The 24428-nt window shown below is 37.9% G+C and overlaps 2 protein-coding genes across 5 annotated transcripts in view; one reads left to right on the top strand and one right to left on the bottom strand.

The window, feature by feature from the left end:
• The window catches only part of Rab23 (RAS oncogene family member Rab23), a 93653-nt gene extending 75946 nt beyond the window's left edge, over window positions 1-17707 (top strand). For all 4 annotated transcript variants that reach the window (XM_072305909.1, XM_072305900.1, XM_019047833.2 and 1 more), the window contains exons 4-7: window positions 11457-11619; window positions 12651-12730; window positions 15351-15529; window positions 16441-17707. In XM_072305909.1, coding sequence (XP_072162010.1) covers window positions 11457-11619; window positions 12651-12730; window positions 15351-15529; window positions 16441-16568 — 550 coding nt within the window. In that variant the 3' untranslated portion in view covers window positions 16569-17707. The remainder of the gene's footprint in view (window positions 1-11456; window positions 11620-12650; window positions 12731-15350; window positions 15530-16440) is intronic.
• A 1418-nt stretch (window positions 17708-19125) lies between these two features.
• Window positions 19126-24297, bottom strand: LOC109034598 (BAG family molecular chaperone regulator 2). Its single transcript, XM_019047837.2, has 2 exons — window positions 23578-24297; window positions 19126-21432 (listed from the first exon to the last, which is right to left on the bottom strand). The coding sequence occupies exons 1-2, from the start codon at window positions 23801-23803 to the stop codon at window positions 21077-21079; spliced, it is 582 nt and encodes a 193-aa protein (XP_018903382.1). The 5' UTR covers window positions 23804-24297; the 3' UTR covers window positions 19126-21076.
• Window positions 24298-24428: the final 131 nt, after the last annotated feature.

Here is a 24428-nt window from a genome sequence, read left to right as displayed (position 1 = left end):
CAATATAATGTTTAATTTTGACAAGAGTTGTGAATATTTTCTCTTGAGATTTTCAGATAACTTAGATCTGGCTGCAAACGAAATTCTCTGAAAAATCGGAGGAAAAATCTTCACAGATTTCCGTATGAATTCGTATTTTATCCAAAGAAATTTGGCAACGCCTGAAGGCTCATACGGCGTTCTTCCTCAGCACGGCAGATTAAGAGGTTACTGTCAAAGTAAGGGAACGGAACCCGGTAGAATTGGACGCATTTCTGCCAAACTGAACTATGCGCATTAAGACGTGAGCCCTAAGACTCATAAGAATATATGTATAACTGGGCTCACGTCATAATGCACATAGTTCAGTTTGACAGAAATACGTCTTATTCAGCGATGTGGGGGCCGGATAGGTGGCTCTCAGCTCTCCCATATGAGGAGGGGGCCGATTTCCAGCGACTACCGGAGTCCCTAATGGCCGCTCTTGCTCGTCAAACTATTCCCGTATCCGCTAATCGATTTCACGGCGGTGATTTCCATCGCGGATAATCAAGTTTTTTCCCGAACCCGAGCCCGTCATCGGGATGAGGATAATCGAGCGGAGGCCCCGCGTCGCGTCGTACGCACGAATCCAATTTCTCACCTCCAATCAAATTTCTACGCATGTCAAGGTCAGCTGTCCGCTCGACTTTTGACGTGCACTCGGAAAAAAAGTCCCGTCTTACAAACCGTAGTACCCATAACGGCAAAATGACCCTTAAAAGATGTTTCAAAATACAGCCCTATCTCGTTGTAGCGTTTTCCAAAAGGAATACAATAGTAAAGCGTTGCCTCTCGAAATTTTATTTTCCGAGAGACGACTGCTCTGGCCTTAAAAATGAACGTTATTTCTGGAAACGTCGTAGTGACATCTGCTTCTTTCTCTGAAAACATTAAATATTTCTCACTCATCTCTCTCTTCATTAATTTTTTTTTTGGGGGGGGGGGCGGAGGGGGGGCGAGAAAGAACTATGATATTTCAAATACGACTTCGAAACGTTAAAAGAGATCAGTATTATGGTTACATATTGATGGTGAAACTGCAGAGATTCGCCTCTCGGTCTGCAGCGTTGCAGACTTCCTTACCTCCACTGTTACCGTGTTAGTCTTTTTTCCTATCCATGCGTTAAAGTCACTGGGCCCAAAAACTGTATTCAATTATGAATGCCAGCGTTTAAAACACTCAAGCGTGAAATCAATTAACACTCAATTAATGGCAATTTTTAAACCCATACTGCCGTTCTGAGGAAAAACGCCGCATGAACATTCGAGCGTTGCCAAATTTTCTTTCGATAAAATGTTTATTTTTGAGGAAAATTACGAATATGTTGCATTGAAATTTTCAGGAGCTGTAGGTAAAATTGCGAACAAAATTATCAGAAAAATTGAAAAAAAAATTATTCATAAATTTTTCTAAAATTCGTGATTTACCAAAAGAAATTTGGCAACGCCTGATGGATCATACGGTGATCTTCCTTGGCACGGCAGCATTGATCTCCGTGCGAATGACCGTTCTTTATAATGTACACTGTTCCCTAAAGGGTGAACCAATTGTTTTCCTAGTTTTAAGATTAGCTTGACGTACTACATTCATAGTTGCATCGTTCACAGACGAATTTGACGGCTACATTGCCGTGCTAAGGAAGAACGCCGTACGAACCTTTATGCGTTGCCAAATTTCCTTCGGCAAATTACGAATTTTAGGGAAATTTGGCAAAAAATTTTCTTTCAAGTTTTCAGATAATTTTGTTCGCAATTTTACCTAAAGTTCTTGAAAATTTATCGGGTAAGTAATCATAACTTTCCTGAAAAATAAATATTTGGAAAATTTGGCAACCCTCGAATGTTCATACGGCGTTTTTCCGTAGCACGGCAGTACAACTTGCCGGCTTTGAGTCGTTGGTTGATGACGCTTAGCGCGCGCTGGAGGATTAGGTACGTGGGTGCGGATACGGCGAGGCAGAAAGACTGGGCCCGGGCACCGTTAAGGGTCAACTTCCCGCAGCTTTCTTCCTCCTCCTCCCCTTCCCTCCTTCCTCCAAGTTTTGACCTCGCGACCCTGCCCTCCTCCCGCCGTACGGCAGAACTTGCGGCATTACCTCAAGTTCCATAGCCAGGAAGAGGGGAGGAAGTTGCGCATACAGACTTCTTGAGATTAAGAACTACCATCTCTGCATGACTAATTTTAAAACAACGTATGTGCTTCTGTGCAGATAACCGTTTTTATGGATGAGATACCTTTAGTAGTTTCGAATCACAACACTTAGCCTATATTTTATGATGAAATGAAGGGCTTGGAGGACAAGGCACTTAAGTGCAGTTTTCGCTATTTCGAGAAGTACGTGTTTGAAGTTTCGGAATTACACGGATCCTTATGGCGCGGCGGAAAGAAAGGTCAAACTGACTTTTTGATACTTAGAAATTGGAATTTGGGAGCAAATTTTTCACACAATATGCATTATGACTATAGTTTTACTTGCAACCATGGATACCTCAACTTTGTCAACAACTCCACTTATGACGCGCATTTTTCTCCCAGCCCCTCAAATATGATTAATGTCAATGAGGAGACCATTCTCGTCGCACGAAAGATAAGCCACGAACAAAAAAGGGAATATTAAAGGAATGCATTAGAGAATATTTTTTTTTCGGAAGAGTGGACTCATTTGCCACCGTATTTGGCATTTTCGGATTTCGGCTCGTCGATCCACAAAGTGCTTCCAAAAGTGGGAGCTTCATCGATGGTTCCCGTTGTTGAGAAGCCGTGAGAGTATGAGGAGGGTAAGGGGGTGGAGGGGGTTATTGGGGGCGGTGATCGTGACCGGTTCCACGATTGCGGCTGTTAACCACTCATCAAAGCCGCGAGTGCGGACGCGAACGGCTACGAAAAGATGATCGATGAGGAGCGTTGTCCATCGAGACGGGTGCGCGAGCCGACGCTGATATAAATGCATTCCTAGCTCCACCATCGGAAAATATAACTCTCAATACAATATTAGGAAATAACTCAGGGGTCAAGCCCCCTGGCCGCTCCGCGGCTTAACCTCCGGAGATTTAAGTCACTAGCTGCCAGCCTGATGAGAATTATCGAGAAAGTTTGATGGAATGACATTCAGCAAAAAAATTGAAATCACAATGGCATGATTATGAGAGGAGGATTGAACAGGATTACATTTTTTGATATGAAGGCTCTCGTTGTATCCAGTGAAGTTAAATAAGTATTATCCTAGTCTGTTTCTCCATCAAAAAATTGATTTAAGGATCATGATTTTCAGTTTAAAATTCGTTTAGTCATTTTCTATCACACCCGATGGATTTGGAATCGTCTAAAAATATCCCGTCTAACTTCCTGTACAGGCTCTTCAGTTTCTATAGGGAACGAATCACAAACAAAATAACGCGATCTGAACCAACCGATATATATCCCATCCGGAATATAAAGTCGGCATTTGAATAACAGGCGGGGCGCACAACAATGGAAGAATTTTCGAAGCTGGGTTCGAATCCAACATGCAACTATTTTAACTCCGCAGTGGGCCGGGTTGCATACGCTCAATTTTTCGGGCGAAATCAGAGATCTCTTCTCGACTTTCGTGCTGGTTGTCGGTGAAATTTAAGTTTTCCTCGATCGTGACGTATATTCCGGGCAATTCACTTGTCGCCTCTGGATTTTATCCGGTTTTTTTTTTTTTTAAACGATAGAAAATTGTTTTAAGACTTCAGTGAGGACTACAGCAAACCGAGACGCGTCGATTGATGTCTCACGCGAAATGTTTGCAAAGAGTTTGACTGCTGACTTTCGAAACCAAAAATTTGTGTTTTTAAGTGAAATGTTGACCATAATTTTTTTTATAAGACACCAGCGAAGACTTGCAAGATGGTACATAGCAATTCATTAGTCTACTTCTGAAATCATTTGAGAGAAGCTACGCTGCTAACTTCAAAGATGTGCTGAAAACAACTGCCGATTTATTTTCATCATTGTCATATTGTCCGTCCCCGATGAACATTTGGGGAAATAATAAATGTGGACACAATAGTAGGTGGACCGAAGTGCAATGGATGTATTAGAAAGTGGGCCAACAGTCAAAATGAAGACTCTGACAGGAGCTTTGATCTTAAAATCACATGCTCTCTGGTTCACAGACTCAACACAAGCAAATAAGATTGGGGAAAGACGTCAAACAACGGGCGAAGCAAGTTGAATGACGAGGGTGATAAAAACGAAACGGCCAGTAAAAATTATTCAGCACATTGCGGACCGAATCTATAAAAGAAACTGTTCAAGTCTGTTGTACAAAATCGTTTTATGGCTCTAATTATCACCAAATAAAAAGAGATCTCGTTCCGGAGCTGATTGTTCTTTGAAAGTGCTCGTCTGAATCCAATTCTACTCTCTCTTCCGTAGACACCTATTTCAGATTGATGAATTTGTCCACCTTAATTTCCAGCGACGGGGCCCATATTGTTGTTGCTGATTTGTTATTGGACCAAGCACATAAATCTCGATCAATATCGATCAACATCGATACATTACCGATCTAATCACAAACGATTCAATTTAGCAGATATCTTGAATATCGAACCTGCTCCTCAGTGCGACGTTCTAAGCTGACAGTTTTATAAAAATGCAATCACCCGTGGAAAAATTTACCCTAATGCTAACTAAATCAAACTAAAAATTAAACTTATAATGTTGCTGCAACTACTGAAAGGCGCGTTTTTAACAAACACTCGGACACGGGAAAAGCTCAGAACTGTCGAACCAAAACAAAATCATGACTGAAATTTGCAATTTGAATAATATATTTTTAAGAAAACGGAACCCTGGTAAAAATTGGCGATAAGAGCAGCGTTTCAAAATACCATAGGAATTTTTATAGCCGGCTAAAGAAGGCTACAGAAAATCATAAAGCTGGCTGTCGAATGCGGAGAAAATCATACGGCCGGGCTATACGAAGCGATAAAAAATTATGCAGCCGGGCTATACTTCCTATCGCCGGGCTTCACACTTTATCGCCTGCCTGTTGCTTTTTCGCCATCGATTATAAAAGGCTATTAGAAATTGTGTAGAAATTCGTGTGCTTTGGAAATCATTAAGTTTGATACGGAACCACCTTAATATTTACAAAACACACATTATATTTTCCTTTAATACATATTTTTTTTCATCAATTAAAATGAGAATAATCCATACAGGATGTGCAAAAATTTCAAAATCATGAGTTGAATAACGCTCACTCCGCCAGATTAAATATTGGAGCCTAACATGAAGCGGAGCGGCGACGCACTGGCGCCTACGAACCTAACAGCGATACTTCACGCATTGCGCAACGCGTGAAGTATCCCTGTTAGGTTTGTAGGCGCCGATGCCCGTTCTGCGCTGGCTGCCCGCCTGCCGCGCCGCATAGCGTGCCACGGCGCTTGAAGCAACTATTTCACACCAGAGGTATTGCACCGTATCATACGAAACTGAAGGCGCTCTAATATATTAGGACTGGCAGGCATCCATCAAAAGTACGGAGCTTCCGTTTAAAAGTCTTAGCATCCGTAATTAGTAACTTTTAGCATACACTTTATCGCCTGGCTGTTGCTTAATTGCCATCGGCTATAGAAGGCTATAAGATATTGTGTAGCCGGCTGTAGAAGCTATTGGAAATCTTACAGCCGACTGTAGGTCTATGGTATTTTGGAACACATATTCTCCTGCCAATTTTTACCAGGGAAAGTCTTACGCTTCTGAAAATACCTATAATAATGAAAATCGGACTGCGTGTATTTCACTCCAGAGTGTGATGACGGTGAAACTCTTAAACCACGTATCTTGGTTTGCAGAATTCCTCTCATAATTTTTGTTTTTCGATTCCTAAATACTCAACGTCATTTCTTCAGAATTTCCCTGATTTTATCTATTCGTGAAGGATATTCCATGAAGATGTCAAGCAATACTATTGGTTCCTCCTCAGTCCTGTGGCGAGGAAAAAATGAAAGCGGAGATTTTGAAACACTGCAAATGAGATACGCGGTTTTTGCAAATTCACCGTGGTTTCGCTTCTCGTTTATCAAATCAAGTGACGGCTCGGCTCGTGGATTTTTTTTCTTCTTATTTAAAAAAGGTGTATTGACCACGAGGATCGCGCTTTTTAGTTTTTGCTTGGCTTCTGTCCAGGGAATTAGAAAGGGGGTCCATTTAATACTAACGAGTAAAAGTGAGATTCCACTTTCAGTGAGAGGAATCTTTAATGCCCCCATCTCACAGAGCAAGAAATATTTCAATCGCGCGGCTTGCTTTTAAAGGACGAATATTTTTCCCAGTATATGACAAGTATGTCGTAACTCTGGCCCCGAGCTACATGCTGTCATATTGAGTCCACCTTTTAGCCCATATCCTCGTCGTATATTATTTTCTCTCTCCTTGCTTCGTCGTGCATCGCGCTTGCCTCGTGAACAAGGAAGAACGATGATGCCGGTTTTAATTTGCTCGCATGTTCATTGAAACAACATTAAACAAGAAAAATTTGCTCGTATTTCAGTGGGCGATCCAGTAATGATAGAATTTTATACAAAAGGACTACATTTTTCAATTATAAGACCTACAGTGTTTTTGTCATATCAGTAAAAACACCTATCTGCGTAGGGGAGTTAATGGCATGTACGTTGTTCCTAAAATGCGCTTGAATTATTAGTGGTCCTTCATTCCAAAATGTGGTCCAATTACGCAAAGACGCAGCTTCCGAGAGTTCTTTTTCATCGTCGCACGGCGAAAAATTCGTCACTATCTCAAGTAAAATTGTCTTCAAAATTACTGTCGGTAGTCCAATAACTCTCTCTGTAATTACTAACACTGAAAAATATAAAATAGAGTGATTTCTAAGTTTTTTTGTTTTAATATGAATAAACAATACGACAATAGTTATTACAAATTAGGTATTCGAGTGAAATGTTCAAAGGGAAGAATGGGATTTTGGAGCAAATAATTGGAAAATGGAAATGGAAAATTGGAAATGGAGGGAAATGCTCGTGACTCTTTGAGACTACTACACGGAAAAAAATTAAATGTTGATTGAGCATTTATACTGTTAAAAAGATGTTCGACAAGTTTCAAATGCTGATTTTAACAAATGCCAACGTAACTACGCCCACTGCAAAACGAACAAATTAAAATGTTATGTTGGCATTTTTGTATTGTAAAATCAGCATTTGGAACTTGTCGGACATCTTTTTAACAGTATAAATGCTAAATCAACATTTAATTTTTTTCCGTGTACACCTTCATGGGCTGCGTATGTTGATTTGGACTGAATTTTGCAAGAGGAAACTACAATTTTAATTTGTCAATGAGAGCAATACCTATAACTGCATAAGAAAACTAATTGCACAAGCGTTGTTACTAAATAAGTAGTTCCTTATTGCAAAAGGCTAGTCCATTTAAAACTCTTGGGCCAGGCCGGCAACCATGCTGAAAGTCAGTAGAGTCGAGAAATGGACGACAAACAAAGAGAGGGGAAATTAAGCATACTTATCAAATAAGTTTGAGTTGAGAGTTTTCTCCATTCATATCATAATTGACGCTTCACTCCGGTCGGTGCAATTGCAAAAATGCACCGTCGGAACTGGAGCGGCGAGATGCGTGGCTCCTGCTCGGTGCGATGCATGCGGCCAGGCCACAATATGCAGCCGTGCTAATTGCGCCTGTGAGCAAAAATCTCGTCAATCTACCGCTTCGCTTCTCACATCGGCCGCGTGTCAACCCTCCGAACTCATCCTGAGCGCCAACAGGAATTGTATTTGAATGGTGCGTTTAGGGATAGATATGCCCACATTTTTCGTGCCGATAACGTTTCCAATGGAGATGTTGCATGTGTGAGGGATTTGCGATTTGACCATTGATTCTTATGTAAAAGTTCGCGAGAAACACGATGGTGCCACTAGTTTTTTCTGAAATCATCTCCCAAGCTCAAAAAAAGTTCTCAAAGTGAGGCCAAAATGGAGGGGATATCCCACCCTACCCTGACAGTCCACCTCTACATCAAAACAAACTCTCCATGCAAAGATAGGGAGCCACTTTATTCGGGGACTCCAAAACTGAAAACACGGCAACCCTGCTAATGTATTTGCTCCCTATCTTTGTATGGAGAGTTTGTTCTGATGTAGAGGTGGACTCTCAGGGTAGGGCGGGATATCCCCTCTATTTTGGCCTCACTTTAGGAGCTTTTTTTGAGCTTGGGAGATGATTTCAGAGAAAACTAGTGGCACCATCGTGTTTCTCGCGAACTTGTACATAAAAATCAATGGTCAGATTGCAAATCCCTCACACATGCAACATCTCCATTACCGTCAACATCGCATTCGTGCATAAATTGAACTGGTAACGTTAGCGCACAATTACCTATCGCAACACTATTTGTGAATAAATTAAACCGGTAACGTTTGCGTACAATGCACCATTTGCCAACGTTTTACCATACACGATTTGAAAATTTACACGGAATACAGGGTACGAAGAACTTAAAAAATAAGTAGGTGAATTAGAAGTAAAGTAGAAATGGCAGAACAGAAAATATTTTGAATGAATATTGCATGATATGAATGATATTTATATTAATAATTAAAATTATTTTGATCTTATTTTTACTCTCACCCATATCATCTAATTTATTCAAACTACTCTTCTTTTTGCCGTCTCTTCTTACAATTTTATTTAAAGTCTAATTTACTGACTTATTTATTTGGGCCTTCAATTGTTCACTAATATCCGTCTCAATTGCCGTATGTATAGAACACCGCTGTCAAATAGTTCGATTTACAACACTAAAGAACCGAACAAAATGCAAATTCGAACATTCTAATTCGTGTTTTCTCTTTAAAACGTCTCGTAGAACACAATTTGCACATCAAACATTTCTAGATTTAACTTTTAATTGAGGTATTAACGTTTCAATTAGCTTCGGTTACAAGAAGCTTGAAGTTTCCGCTCACAAGAATAAGAACTGGAGTCGACCTTCGTTAAATCGTCAAGTCAGCTCGCCTTCAATTTTTTGTGTAGGCATCACGAGCTCCCACGTGATCGAATAGTGGTATCGTCGTGAAATGGCACGCTTACCTAGAATGCACACTAAACCAGCTTTTTATCAAACAGTAAGCAGGAATTTAACGCCATGCCAGTTCGCCTTCAATTTTTAATGTAGGCAACACGAGCACGCATGTGATGGAATAGTGGTTTCACCGTAAATGTTGCGCGTATTAAAAAGTATCCCTCTACCAAACGTGGAGAGGTGATTCTAACGCCGCGCGCCTTGTTGAGGGCGTAAACAGAGGTATGTAATTTGATATGTATAGACTACTTTTTGCAATAAGGAACTAATATTTCTGACTCGTCCACAAAATCACCTATCTGTAAACGGGAACTAATGCCACACACACTGTTTCTAAAATGAATCCTAAATAGAGGTTCCCAATTGCAAAATCAGTCCATTTTCACCATCGAGATGCAGCATAAAAAATTAAATATTTATGCAAAAATTGTGTTGAATTTTATTGGGATGAATTAATGTTGCATATGGTAGACATGCAAACTCGTACAATGAATGCAAGATTGCCTTTTTACGTAGAAAAAGAAAGGGAAAAACCTTTAAGAGGGTTTCCTGATTTGTAAATGTCAACAGCTCGTTTAAGAGTATGCCCTCTTTGAAATGTAGGAATACTTTGACTCTTTATTTCAAGAACCAATGTATAGGGTTAGTTTGGCTTGAAATTGTGTGAAATAGGTGAGGTTGCGGCCTTCTATCCATGAGCGGTCAATCGGATAAAAGGCGACGCTTTACACCGCGAGAAATGCTCTCTTGTGGCTACTCCTGGATGAAGCTTACGTTTCTACTCGGCGTTCAAGTCTCCACTTAAGTCGGCAGATGCGTGCTCTAATTAATTGTGATGCTGCAATTAGAGTCTTCCTGACACAGCACCGTGACTTAATCATCTAATAATCTATCATACCTTTGAGTAAATGCTCTCATTCCCATCATTCTCTCACTTCAAACCTTTGCGCTCCCCCGAGAGAAGATGAAAAGGTTGAAGGTAAAAAAGGCGGCTATCGGTTTCGGATTGTTGGCCACTTTGTGTACCTACTATGCACAGACGCGGTCTCTCTAGATACTCTAAACAAACTCATATTGAAACGTTTGATTGGACCACATTTTGCAATGAGACACTTATATTTTATGCTCATTTTAGAAACAACTTATGTGAAATTAATGTTCTTATGCAGACGGGTGCTCATTCATCTTGTTGGAAATTAAAATGGCTGCCACTATGTGCCGCAGTTTTTCAATAAGAAAATATAACGAGCGTAATTTTTTTGACATCTTCTTTTGCTTTCTAAGTTAGGTTTACTACGTAAAAGCATCTCTGTTGTCTGTTCTTATTTGAGGAACTGTGTCATACGAAGGAAGACATTTTAATTAAGTTTTGCACCGAGTTATGAAACCTTCTTCATTAGGTACTCATTTGTATAAAATTAATTTTGTTTCTGCCGCCGCAGTATCTCTGAGGCGGGATGCTCGCAAATTAACGCAACATTTTGAACGCAGATTGTGAAGTGAGGAGTAAACTAGGGGGTACGCGCACCCACCTGACCGCTATGCGGCCCAACCCCCTGAGGCCCGATTTACGGGTTTCATCTTAATAAAGCGGCTCATCTAGGACCTCTTCCTATTGATAGCCATGAAAATCGGCTTGGTAGATCTTGAGAACGAATTGTGACAAAAAATGAAAATTCGGGGAGTCAGAGAGTTTATAGTAATGATTTCAGACTTTCCTGGTGTATTATTATTGTGACGACCGAGCAGATTCTGAGGAGCAACAAGTGGTTTCTCGCCCCAGCGAAATTTTACAAGATATTAATTATTCAATTAATATATTAATACATATATAAATAATATAAATAAATAATATAATATAAATTATATAAATAATACATTAATATTTCAATTTTTTACAAAATTGTCCTGACATGCGCCTTGTCCTCCAAGCCCCTCCATTGTGTAGACTTGAAAAAAGTGTCTTGGATGTGGGTGCTCGCTGTTTTCTGTTCACATCGGAGCATTGTGGCAGTATGAGCTCCAATACAGCCATGCTAAGGAAAAACGCCGTATGAACTTTCAGGCGTTGCCAAATTTCCTCTGATAAAATACGAATTTATTGGGTGAATTGTGAATATTTTTCTTCCAGTTTTTCAGACTATTTTGTTCTCAATTTAATCCAAAATATCTGAAAATTTCAAGAAAAAATATGCATAAATTTCGTCAAAAATACATGTTTTATCCGGAGCAATTTGGCAACATTCGAATGTCCTTACGGCGTTCTTCCTTAGCACGGCAGAATGAGACTCTCGATCCTAGCAGCGGAGCCAAAACTATAAGGACTCGTCGTTTTGATTTCAGATGCGAGGGGGAGGATGTGCGATTAATGCTGTGGGATACGGCAGGACAAGAAGAATTCGATGCCATTACCAAAGCTTACTACCGCGGGGCTCAAGCCTGCGTTTTAGCTTTTTCCACCACAGATCGCGACTCATTCGAAGCCATCCACTCCTGGAAAATGAAGGTAATCTTACAATAATTCAATATGATCACTCATTCCTACTCGCAAAATTTCCTCACTTTTCCTGCTCACCGTAAATTCCGTGACTTCTCAGGTGTCCTCCGTCAGGATCCCAACTGAGAAGCGTAGGTAGTATTATAGACGTTTTCCGTACTCTGTATTACAATTATCAATTGGACTACATTTTGCAATTAGGAACTATAAATTCCGGCCCGGTTTAAAAACAACGTATGTGCCTTTAGTTTTCCTATGCACATCAGTCTTTTTTCAGATGAGCCAGTTTTTATGGGTCCAAATTGTAAAATGCAGTCCAATTGTTTTCGACTGAAGCAACTATTCGTGCATGATGGTAGTGTGGGTGTGCCTACTCCACGGATTGAAGGAGATCTCAGGGAGCTATTCGCAGACCGATCATCAGGTGGTTTCAAGATAGTCGATTACTTACTTATCTATTCCTATCTTAAAAAGTAAATTTTACTTTTTTCTACTCTAAAAGGCATGAATTTACATTTTACTCCATAGTTAACGCATTGATAACTACTTTTTATGGTAAACAGTTTGAGTGAATTTACGATAGTTTTTCGTTAAAAAGGATCATCAACTTACAGAAAAACATGGGAAAAAAGAAGAAGAAAAAAAGGAAAAAAATCCATGAACTTATATCCACATCTTTTATATGCTGTCTTCGTGGCTGTGGTTTATATTTTACGAAAACAAATGTAAATTTATGTGCCATTTTTTCAATCAATCGACAAAGTAAAATTTTCTTTTCTTATGTAAAAAGAAAAAAAAATGTCACTACGGATGGTAAATGAAAATATAAGGCTAAAATATTAAAGAGTTGGTTTTCTTTTAAAAACCTGAAGAGAAGACGACGTTTGCAAAGTCGCATTTTGTGGCACTCACGTGTTTTGAGAGTTTATAGCCATCGATTTCTTGATCCTTAGTTTTCACAGCCATTGTCCCGTACTTACCTACTAAAAAAATGAAATACAAACCAGGTCGGTTACTGATTCCTTTTATCTGTTAAACAGGTGGAGGATGAGTGCGGAGATATTCCGACAGTTCTAGTTCAAAATAAAATTGATCTTATAGACCAGTGCCTCGTAGAACCGTAAGTATAATTACCTTCTTACAATTAGTGTAATGCATAATACAATTTTTTTTATGCAAATACTAGGTTGAGGATTTAAATATTTAACTTCAATAACTAGTTGCAACGGCTTATACAGTTTACATTTTTATTGGTAATTTTTACACGACGACCCGTAATGCACGCCAAGGGATTTTTTATTTTTCTGAGGTTTATCATGATTTGTTTTGCTCTTTTTCTATCAAGATTCAATTCTTCGAAACATACGGTGTTACTGAAACTATTTTATTTTCCGATCCATTGCTATAGTGGCGATAATCTCCGCGCCCGAAACTAAGGAGATAGGCAACTTGCTACCCTTTTAGGAGCTGCAACTTAATTGGAATGAAATTTCAATAATTTCAGCGCCGTATCAGACGGCGATAAGCAATAATGTGAGAGTACAAATAACAAAAACTAAAAATTACGATGGTATATCAGTTTTATTGCAATTTTTGACGGCGCAATACTTACCATTCTTTTAAGCATATAAGTTATGGATTATGGCACCTTAACCTGTGCCAGGTGCTAGGTCATTTTTCCTAAATTTTTTTTTCCTACATCAGGTTTTCCTATTACTTTTTTCCTACTCGTTTTTTGTCCTATTACAGTAAGTCCTACGAGTGAGATGTCCCACTGGCTTTTTTCCTAAGGGTGTTTGTCCTAATAATTCAATAATAATTGAAACGTAAACATGAGTAGAGTAGAGGGAAATTGTTCAGAAAGAGTAAAGTTTTCTCAGCGAGCCGAATATAAGTGCGTGAACAGGAGACATTACAAGCTGAGCCTTCTATACCCTCAATATAAGGAGAGGATGAAGCTCCACTACTTACGGGCTTGCGGCCACAATTTTAACTTGTGAGGTACCTATGTTGTTTTTTTACTTTCTCGATCCCCTAGTTTTAAAATTGAATTTCGGACAAAATAATGCCCCTAGGAAAAAAGCCAGTAGGACATCTCACTCGTAGGAGTAACTGCGATGGAACAAAAAACGAGTAGGAAAAAAGTATTAGGAAAAATTGCAGTAGGAAAAAATGTTTTAGGAAAAATGACTTGCCACCAACAGGACTGGGTTATCGGGAGGTTTCGAATCATACTTGAAACCAATCCGTCATGGGCGAGCTTTTATGAATAAGCTGAACTACCTTCTGCTGAAATTAGATGTGTACTACTTGGTAGGTGTATCAATAAAATGAACGTTTCCTGTAAATTCATAATACCATTACTTCGTGCCGATTTCATCCGAAAAAACTGTCGTAGGTATAAAGATCTCAGTTTCTTCAGAAAATGTCAGTGACAAAAACCTGATCCTTGTTATCGGTACATGGTTTTATAAAACTAACATTCTCCTTGCATGTCATATTTATGGATTTTTAAGACAAATTATTTTTTATTGTTTTTGTTTGCTCTGTTCTTTTTTACCATGACCAACATTTCCTTGCGGTTTAATCGAATTGGAAAGAGTCTTAAGAGCTATTTAATTAGTACCTACTTGCCTACTTCCACCACTGCAAACGAAAAGAAGAATCTTCTTCAAGGCCGGATTCGCCTACTTGCCGCCCATGGGCCGCCCCCTTCTCATTCGTTTGAAACTCGATAAAAACCATCAAATGAACGTGCCAGCGGGGGAGGGCTGTATGAGACACATTTACTCGCGTCGAACACATTTTTGGAAAGCCCTGTCAACACTACCAGCAAAAGTTCACGAAACTTTGCGCGAAAGTTAAGTTCCGTAAACCTATCTCTGTGTGGACAAGGCCTTCCATTCATAAGAAATGAACGAAAAAATTATGAAAGAACAAACATAAATGAGGTTCAATGATTTTAACTTCCGCCGCCGCGCCGCGCAGACCGCACCGTGTTGAACGCAATGCGTGAAGTATTCACGCAGTCTTGTAGGCGCTATGCGTTTCACGCTGACCGCACTGTTTGGCGCAATGCGTGAAGTATTCATGCATTCTTGTAGGCACTATCCGTTTCACGCTGATCGCAATGACCGCACTGTTTGATGCAATGCGTGAAGTATTCGTGCAGTCTTGTAGGCGCTAATATGGGTTACATGCCGATCGTCGCGCCGAGGGCTTCACCTTTTCATCTCAAGTCCTCGTTATCATTTCTCTCTAAGTCACGCCGTTTTACGCCAAATTGCGTGTTTGGTTTCTCTCGTAACTCGACTTATTGAGGGTGCTGTCTCTTGTATCACTAAGAGACGAAAAAATTAGAAATTACCATACTCTCAGGAAATGAGAGATTTTGTCGCCTTTTCTCGTTTGTAATTTTGTTTTTATAAATCCGATTTTTTTTTATACCTACGCTTTAAAAAATTGCAAATTTTTGCCGCCCCTTAGATTTGCCGCCATGGGCCGCGGCCCATGTGGCCACCCCCTTAATCCGGCCCTGATCTTCTTACTTAGGTACTCTTTGTGTTGAAAAATACCTAGTTAATTCAACAACGAATGACTTAATTGTCTTAGGATGCAACTTCACAAGTAGGTTCGTAACTGCCCTGTCTCAATGTAAAAACGTTATTGGAAAAACCTCATTTTTTTTGTTAGTTATTTCGCATTCTTATGATTTTTTTTTGTTTTTTTGCAATTTACAGGGAAGAGGCAGAACTCTTATCCAGAGCACTTGGCTGCCGACTAATACGGACTTCAGTCAAAGAAGATGTAAATGTGAATCAAGTATTTAGGCATTTAGCATCAAGGTGTTTAGCAGAGCTAAGAGAAGAGGATCAGGATTATGCTTACTCAGGAAATGGTCTCCATCCTTTAACTATTAGTGAGTATCCACCATACCGAAGTGTGTTCATCCTCATTACATAAATGTACCGAGAATGAATTTAAGATGACATTACACTTGGAAATTTACCTACTTAAGTAGGTACCTATGCCCCCTCCCACCCAAAAGTAACTCATAAAGTTTTGCCTTATCATTTATAAACATACAATAAAAAGCAACTTAATTTGGGGAAAAGGCTGCAAAAAAACAAACAAAAAAAACAAAAAAAAACAGGATATTACTGAAATTTAAAAAAAAAAAACCCGGAACGTTTCGAAATGTTACAATTTCATTATCAACCGGAGGAAAAAAATATAAATAAAAAATAAGTCATTGATTCGCTGTTATTGCGAGACTGAGGCCGATTACAAGGGCCGGGGTTTTTTTTTATTTGTCCTGTTTTTTTTTTTTTTTTTTTTTTTTTTTTTTTGCAGCCTTTGCTCCAAATTAAGTTGGTATTTTATTATGTGTTTTGGGTGATTAAGTCATTCTTCATTCTAAAATAGGTAAATAAATATAACCACAATCGAGTGTTGGATTTTCTCATGAGAATTAGAATAATTTACGATTCTGTCAAAATTTGATTATAATGTAAATTCAGCTGGGAACTTGAGAAAATTGGCTTTATGACACACACCTTCTTTGAGAAACTACCAGAACCTTCACATTTTTTACAAAAGAAAAAAACTTTTTTCTCAGGGATGATGACATGAGTTGAGCCGCACTGAAGTTAAATTGTATTCGGATATCTCTGAAGTGACTATATAAGCTGTAAGGTACTCGTTAATAAATCGAGAGAAATATTATTTCAACAATTGAAATCATGAAGTCTTTCCCGCTCTGACAATTAGCTAAGTAGTACTAGTAAAAATGCATAACTTGTTTTTTTAATGGAAATCGTGTTGTTTCAGATGCTTTTGGGCCAACACCATTGAATAGCAAAAACCACCACAGTAATGGGACCATCAAACTTAAATCTGGCAAACACCGGAACAGAAAGAAAAGAAACATATTTAGAAATTCATGTAGAATTCTTTGACAACTGACTGAGATGCTTCAAATTTTCAATGAATAAAAGTGTAAATACGTAAAGTGCTTGATAGCTTTATGAACTCCTTCGATCAGGTAGTCTTGTAAAAATTAGGTATTATTTTGAAAATTGACTTGGCTCAAAAACTAATAACAAGTGCCACACGTATAGGTATGCATCAAAGCGCCTAAATAAAGTGCTCACGGATGAGACCTTTTGTGTACTTGTTTGATGACTGTCAATTTAAGAAATTCAACATCTGACTTGCATAAATCTTTCCTTTACAATTTTGAAGGAGGATCATGTCTATGTTGCCAGAGGTAGGTATCATCAAGACCATGGCCAATTGAGAAAATATTTATTCTGGTTAAGGTGAAGTCAAACTTGTAGGTATGTTGCCTAAATTACCTTTAAAAACTTGGGTTTTTCGATAAATTGTTCATCTCACGTTAAGAACCTTGCCATATTGTCTCAATGAAAAACTAGAACAAGCCTCAGTGTATCTAGACACTTTTTTTAAAGTTGATGGAGAAGGAAATGTGTGGGGAAAATGCTTTGGCCAGTTTTGGATGTACTGAATTGAACATCTTTAAATTACTCAAATTAAGCAACCCACACAATTTCTTGATCAACCATTGTGAAATTAATACTGTTGAAATTTTGCAGTTACTACAGATTTAACGAGCAAATGGATGTTAGAGTGCGATTCAATACTTTTTGGTGAGATATTTAATAAGTAGTGATAACAGTTTTCAAGTGTCAAACTCAGTAAACTTCTTCACTGATACATTGAAAAATCTAAACTTTTTCTTTAGATTCAATGGTGTTTCCTCAAGTGCTTCCATTATAAATAAAAGGGAAAACTTTCAGTCTGTTCTGATGGAGTGACGGGTCCACAAATTATGTGAATGATTGTACAGTGTATATTTTTTTCCTATTCCAAGTCCCTGTGATGAGAAGTCCTAGTTGTTATGTAGGGACATATCTCCTTCTTTGATGGATGACTGAGAGATCTCTTCAAGGGATAATAATTTCTTCAAATAAGTATATGTACTACAATACGTAAAGAAATTTTGTAGTTTTTCTTTTTTTTTCCATCTGCGTAAGTTAATTTTTGTTTAAATATAAATAATTTGATCTTGTTTCAATAGTGTTACTTTTTTCCTCCTACATAGATACCATTGATTCCTAATTTTGCAAGTAGTTTTTTGTGTGACTAACCATCACAAAGTAATGAATGAGACAAGAAGTTTAAAAAACTCAAAATTAAAAACTTGTTACCACTGCTTGGAGGAAAATTGACAATAAATCTGGCAAAAAACACACCCATGAATCCAAACCACACTTGAAGTACGACACACACTACGACAGCTTGAAGTTTTCAGCTCAAAAAATGTTATTGAAAGAGAGCAGAATTTCTAGTTTCAACATGGATGTTATGGTGCTCAAAATTTTCAGACCAAAATGCAATTCACTGCTTTCTGTTGTCACAAAAAATACTTTTTTATACTTGAGTGAACTAATAACTGGTGGCTTTTAACTTTTTCTTTGGAATATATGAGTTTCCAATGGAAAAGTGAAGTTTTAATTTTAAAAATAGATGGGACAAACCTTGCCACCTTGTACGACAATACTTTTCCCCACGGATCCTCACAAATGCAGTGGCAATGGAAATATTTTGACCAGAATGGAATTGGTTATTCTCAAAAAGGCTCAAGCCCTAGAAATGAGAATACAAAAAATACAGTGACAACTAACAATATAAAACTACAGGTTGGTGATGGTCTGTGAAAAACCTAACCCTTAGCGAAGTGGTCGTCCAATAAAAGGGAAAGGAGTGGAACTATCCAATTGCTATTTCCATCATAACCTCTGCGACACGGGCTCTCGTGGGAGTTTTTACAATAGTTAATAAATAATCTGACATTGAAATTCTCATCGTAAACTCACTTCAAGAATGTTTAGGTTCGCTGCCAGGACAAAGATATTCAAATACTTAGTTCTGAATGTGATAAAAGTCCGAAACGGCAACAGTACTATTAGAAACCAACTATCTTCATCCTGATCTAATTTTTACTTCTAGTGGGGTATGAAATTCACCTTTGGCCTGGAATAGGACCAAGCTTACGTTTAGTTTTTTTACTGTCCTGAAAAATGTTCTGATCGACCCGAACTAAATCTCATACGATAGGAAAATATCCGTGACTTGATCTTCAAGTTTTTGTCACTTGAGCCTTTCTGAGGGTGAACGATTGGAGTGCATTTGTTAACAAGGAACTTCTATTTTTGGCTCCTTCTAAGAACGATATATATGCCATTAATTTCTTCAAGCAGATAGGTGATTCTTTCAATGAGCCAGAAAAAAAAGTTATTTATTGCAAAATGTATTAGTTCGATAGAAATTTCAAAACTTTATCATGAAAGCATACAGATACAAGATCTGTGATTAAATTCACTGACAGAAAAAAAAGAAAAGTTCCCTCAAATGGGCGATGAAAAGACTTGTTGCAAAGAGGTTGTTAAAACAAAAGGATGATAATTAACCAAAATAACTGTATAGCGGTGATTTTGCTGGAACAAAAAAATCAATGATTTTATATATTTTACACTTCAATTTACTACAAAAGAAGAAAATGTTCAAGCTCCATTTAATCGAAAATTCTTGGAGGACCATTTGCACAAAAGAAACGGCGTGAACAAGAAAACTTCAGTAAATGCAATGCATAAAGAAAATTACTTAGAAACATTGACAAATGAATGATCTTTTCTTCAGACACAGAGCAGAAGTTGATGAAAAAATAAGTACTGGATGAAAAAAATTGAAGAAGAAATTTATTCAATAAAATGCTTCATAACAGCTCAGATGGAATAATTCTCAATAATACTAATTTAGTATTATTTAAAAACAAAATTTACCAGAGAAAAATAAAAGAAGAGGAATAAAAAGACTGAGACTTAGTCTGCTTCATACTGAAATTGTACATACTATGAGAACGATACAAAAGAGAAAAAAAACTAGCACAAGGCTGGAGGAAAAATTTCAATGTTTTAATTCACCTGAATTTATAGTAAAAACGAGAGATAAAAACAAAATATTGATGAACAATATTTAACTCCCAATTTTCATAATTTAAGATTAAAATTGCAAGAAAACAGCTCAACGATAAGATCCTCTAATCACGAATACATCTGTGCTCGGAAATTAGCAGCAATTTTTTAATTTTTTTTTTTTTTTTTTTTTTTTTTTTTTAAGGTAAGATAATTAAGTCAATTAAAGATGAGCAGCACCTAGTTCACATCGATTACAAGTGGAGTTTTAGAATTTACTGAAACTGAAAAGACGTTACAATCATCATACTTCAGTACTCTGCTCAAACACATCAGCAAGGTTTTCAAGGCTATCACTTATTTTGTAGCTGAAGAAATTTTGATCAAAGTACTCAATTGGTGGTAACAGTTAAGTCTGTCCACTTATAAGAGGCAAAACTTAAAGAAAAATGACATAGTGCTAAAATCATGTATCAAAGGGAATGGCAGCAATTAGTTCAGCCTGTACTTGCCGTAAGGCGAATTTAAAAGGCATCAGGACGAAAAATAACGCGTGACAGCATCCAAATTGAGTAATAAGACATTGCATTTGCGATTTATTGAAAATTTACATAAAAAAATAAGGGAAATGAGTGTTACAAATTGATTTAATGTGAAAGAAAGAGAGACAGAGAGAGTAAGGGAGAGGTATCATTCACTCTTTTCCCAATACCCATAATGTTCATTGGTTAAGTCTGTTTCCTTACATTGCAATTTAGAAATGCAATAAATCTTCATAAATGTAATGTAACTTTACTATGTTATACTTCTGCTACTTTAAATTGTTTAGATTTTAATTATTTTTAACTTCAAGATGAGAATATGTTCACTTTAACACCTACCGGTGCTACATGGCAGTTTCCATCCTAAAAACACTTAGATTCACTTTTAATATTCTTATACTAACAGCAGACCTTCATTTCTTTGTGAAAATTAAAGAAAATCTGAATAATTTTTTTATCAACTTCTCTTCTGTCAGAACAGCAATAGTGCGAAAGTAGGCACAGCAAAAATTGGAGGACAAATACTTTCCTTAGATTTTTAATTGTATAATACCTAAGAAAAGCTGTTACTTCTTCATTCTTATTACACCATTGTAAAAAGTTACAAAGACATGGAATTCCTAAGAAAAATCCTAGTTGTTTCCTCAACATTATTAATGATTAAAGTCATTAAAAGGCCTTATGAGGCAAAAATGACCTGAAGGATCTTGTCTTTACAACCATGGTGATGAAACGAGTGCAACATAGTGGAAAAGCTCAAACAAGAAAATGAAAATGATTTTTCAGATGAAAACAAAATAATTTAAGAATGATTATGCCTTGAATAATAACGTTTAAAACGTAAAAAAAACTAAAGGTAGGTAATAGGAATACAAATGAAGATAGAAGGAAACAATGCAGTCGAAATTAGCAATTCTACTTACAATATTAATCAAAATCGCGAACGCTCACAGCCAAAGCAGTATTGATGTAATCCAATAGCCCTTGGAGTCGCTTTTTGATTCGTTTCTGATCATCGATAGTACAGCCGAGGATCGCACTTTCAAAATCGTTGTCACTGATTCCAATGGGAGCCGACGAGCAAGCTGCCATGTATGAGAGACATCTATTTTTACTAGACTTGGGATCCATTTGCAAATTTATAACTAAGGAGTCTATTAAATTGTTGACCTGATAAAGAGCATCTTCTTGAATGTTGTCACGATGAGTATGCACAGCTACATCAACTGTCATACAGCGAGAGAAGATTCTGTCAATAAACCTTTGGATATCATCTTTGTCACCTGGAAATAAGTAAAGACTTTCATGAGAAACATGAAATTGTTGCAATACGAAATTACTGAAATAAGCGCTGTATCCTTGCATCAAATTTAAATTTCTAAAGCTCATTTTTTATAGGAGGATTCGTTCTATGATAAATTTCTAGCCTGAACTCTTTCTTCCACGGTACAAATCGGCAATCACTAACTCGTTTGCGGTGTCTGAAAATCTCCGCCTCTATGTTATTTTTTAAAAGGAGAACAAATTTACACCATTCCTTGAAGTTTTTGCAGAATTTTCTTCGAACCGAGAAGAAAGATCACGGCAGTTTTAAAGAATTACTGAGGAGTAGTTTTCTGTTTAAAAACTAAAGTACGACAGGAAGTCTGCGACGTTGCAAACCGAGTTATGTGATTGCCGACTTACACCATTGATTTGCTGCATGGCACGGCATTGAAAACTTTGAACACAATTTTTTCATCACTAAAAAACTTTTAACACAAGAGGCTTCTAACTACATAAGTATGCTTCATGGCCCTCATAATATAAGTGTTGTTTCTCATTGACAACTACCTAAAGTCTTGAATTTTATTCTTTAATTCAAGAACCTCTGAGATTTCTACGAAATTTTAGGCATCTTTTAATCATCTCAGGCCTCTTTCACAGCAATCCTATATTGATCATATGTTGAGACAAAATTCAAGTCTTGTTTATGTTATCACTCTTCAGCGGTGCTGTCTGAATGCATGTAGTAAGCTCTTGAGAAGTGTAATGTGATTCAGAGCTGACCAAAGATTGACTTCTGTCTCGACATGCCATGAGGAATCTCTATGGCCAGGCAGCCAATCAGTCCGAGTTGTTTTGTTAAAATATTTTGTTCATTCATATCATTATTTGCAACGCAAGTTTTCTTCTTCCAAAGGAAGCATGCTAATTTCTTCTTCTTGTCTAACTATGTAAATCCTTATTTTTGGAACAGGAAATTGACATTTCTCATATTATCTGATCTTCAAAAGCTCCAACTTCAATGGTTGAAGTATTCATGGGATATTCTTTGAATAAAGGAGGAAAATCTTGAACATGATTATGAAATTAAGATGTTAGTTTTCCAATTTGAATAGAGAATGATAGGAGGTCTTTGTCGTACACTAAGGTAGAGCTCATATCCTGTAAGCGTAGAGTACATCGAGTCGTAATGTAAATGGGAGAGCTAGCGCCATGTTCTGCTCCACAAGTTCCGAGCCCGGTGTGCGCCGAGCTTTGGTCACTTCTTCGATTACATGTTCGATCCAAAATGGCGGTATGGAATACATGGTAATTCCTATCTTCTTTGTTTACATCGGATGGATGGGTACCCATGTATCGAAAACTATCAACCATGTATCTAAAAGGTGACCCGGCGTCACACTAGAGTCTCGGAATTCAGGACCTGGAAAATGCTTAAAGTGGTGCCAGCTCTCCCACTTACATTACGACTGTACGTACTTCCTCTATGCCTGTAAGTGGACAGTTGTTTACTTTCGACATATATGTGTACATCAGTAGCATTGTCAACCATTTATATTCAGTAGCTACTGGTTTACAGCAGTGCATTTGCTTGCTGACAAAAAGTAAACATCTGCCAACTTATCTGATATGAGTCCTAATCAGTCTCACAGTGCACATGATGATCAGAGCTTGCTCATCATATGTCTACACGAACGGCAAGTATTGTCGCATCACCATTCATCTGTGGCACCATACCCTTCCATGTTTTAGAACAGGTCAGATATGCTGGCCTTGTTTACTTTTCACTGACAAACGCAGCAGACCATTTTACGTATGTGTGCATGGCAGCGGCGCCTGTGGTCATTCCTCGATTGCCATTGGAGGACAGTAACGCAGTCCCTTGCAAGCAGAAAGTGTGCAACTGCCGACCTATCTGAAGCCAGTTCTAACCTGTGGAGTGGTGTTGATTCAGTGCTCATCATAGATTGACAGAATGTCTTCACATACAATGAGCAAGCTCTAACTTGCCATCTCTATCTAAAAATTGCATGTTTAACAGCAACAGTTCATTGTTGTACAACATAAGGATAAGTAAACGTTTTCAGCAAGAAAATTCAGCAACTGGAAAAAGAAATTCCTCCGATATCAGACAGCCAGAATTTGAATGCGTATTCACTTACTTTCTTCCAAACTAACGAGCAACTCTGAATTCTTGACAGCATCTAAGGTAGAAAAAAGGTTGTCTTTTTCCTCTTCTATCATCAGAGCTTCCCGTCTCATTTTCTCAACATGCATTTCAAGCTTGTCCAAGATTCCGAAGAGCCTGTCTTTTGGTGGCTGAATTGAATCCTCCAGGTTTTCATCTACAATATGCTGAAGGGCAGTGTCCGTCACGATATTTTCCATGCTGATGATTTTGCTTGGAGATGGTGAGATACTGGATAAACAAAAAGACGGAGAACTTGGCACGTGAACGAAAGATGTACCGGCGATTCCGAAACTTGAGGTAGAAATCGCCGAATGAAAGGATAAGGAGTTAACTTATTTATGAAAGAGTTCAAGATGAGAAGAGTCTTTCTCACAAAAAGAAAACGTGTTCAGCGGCGAGCAAACTAATTCAATTGCCGATGATTTGACACAATATCAAACGCCAAAAAAAAACGAGAGCTAGATAATCTGTCACACTTTTAATTTGCTGATAGTAGTTCAAGTTTTAAAACTGACCTACGCGAGACCACATCTGGACCACATTTCGCACTGTGGCATAAGGTAAACAAGCGAATTGTAAGAGGAGGCAACTTGGAACTATCGGAGTTGACTTTGACGGCCGGCGCACACTAAATTTCTAGCATATTCTAACGTGGATCTTACGATAAAGTTCTGGTAATGTAACGTTTTTAGTTCTTGGTTCATAAATTCTAGAATTTTCTAACTTGTTATCTCTTGTTTTGAACTTTAGTTTAAAAATTTTCGAACAGAGAGCGCTCACGTCATCAAGCTTAAAAAGTAAACAGCAGCAAGCAGACAAATA

This window comes from Bemisia tabaci, chromosome 1 (assembly GCF_918797505.1).
Source record: "Bemisia tabaci chromosome 1, PGI_BMITA_v3".
Taxonomy (NCBI): domain Eukaryota; kingdom Metazoa; phylum Arthropoda; class Insecta; order Hemiptera; family Aleyrodidae; genus Bemisia; species Bemisia tabaci.
This window is presented reverse-complemented; position numbering and strand designations above follow the sequence as displayed.

Coding starts and splice junctions, on each gene's coding strand:
- LOC109034598 (XM_019047837.2), bottom strand. CDS start 23,803: ATGGAAAATATCGTGACGGACACTGCCCTTCAGCATATTGTAGATGAA. Junction 21,433..23,577: donor GCTCGTTAGTTTGGAAGAAA/GTAAGTGAATAC, acceptor ACTTATTTCCAG/GTGACAAAGATGATATCCAA.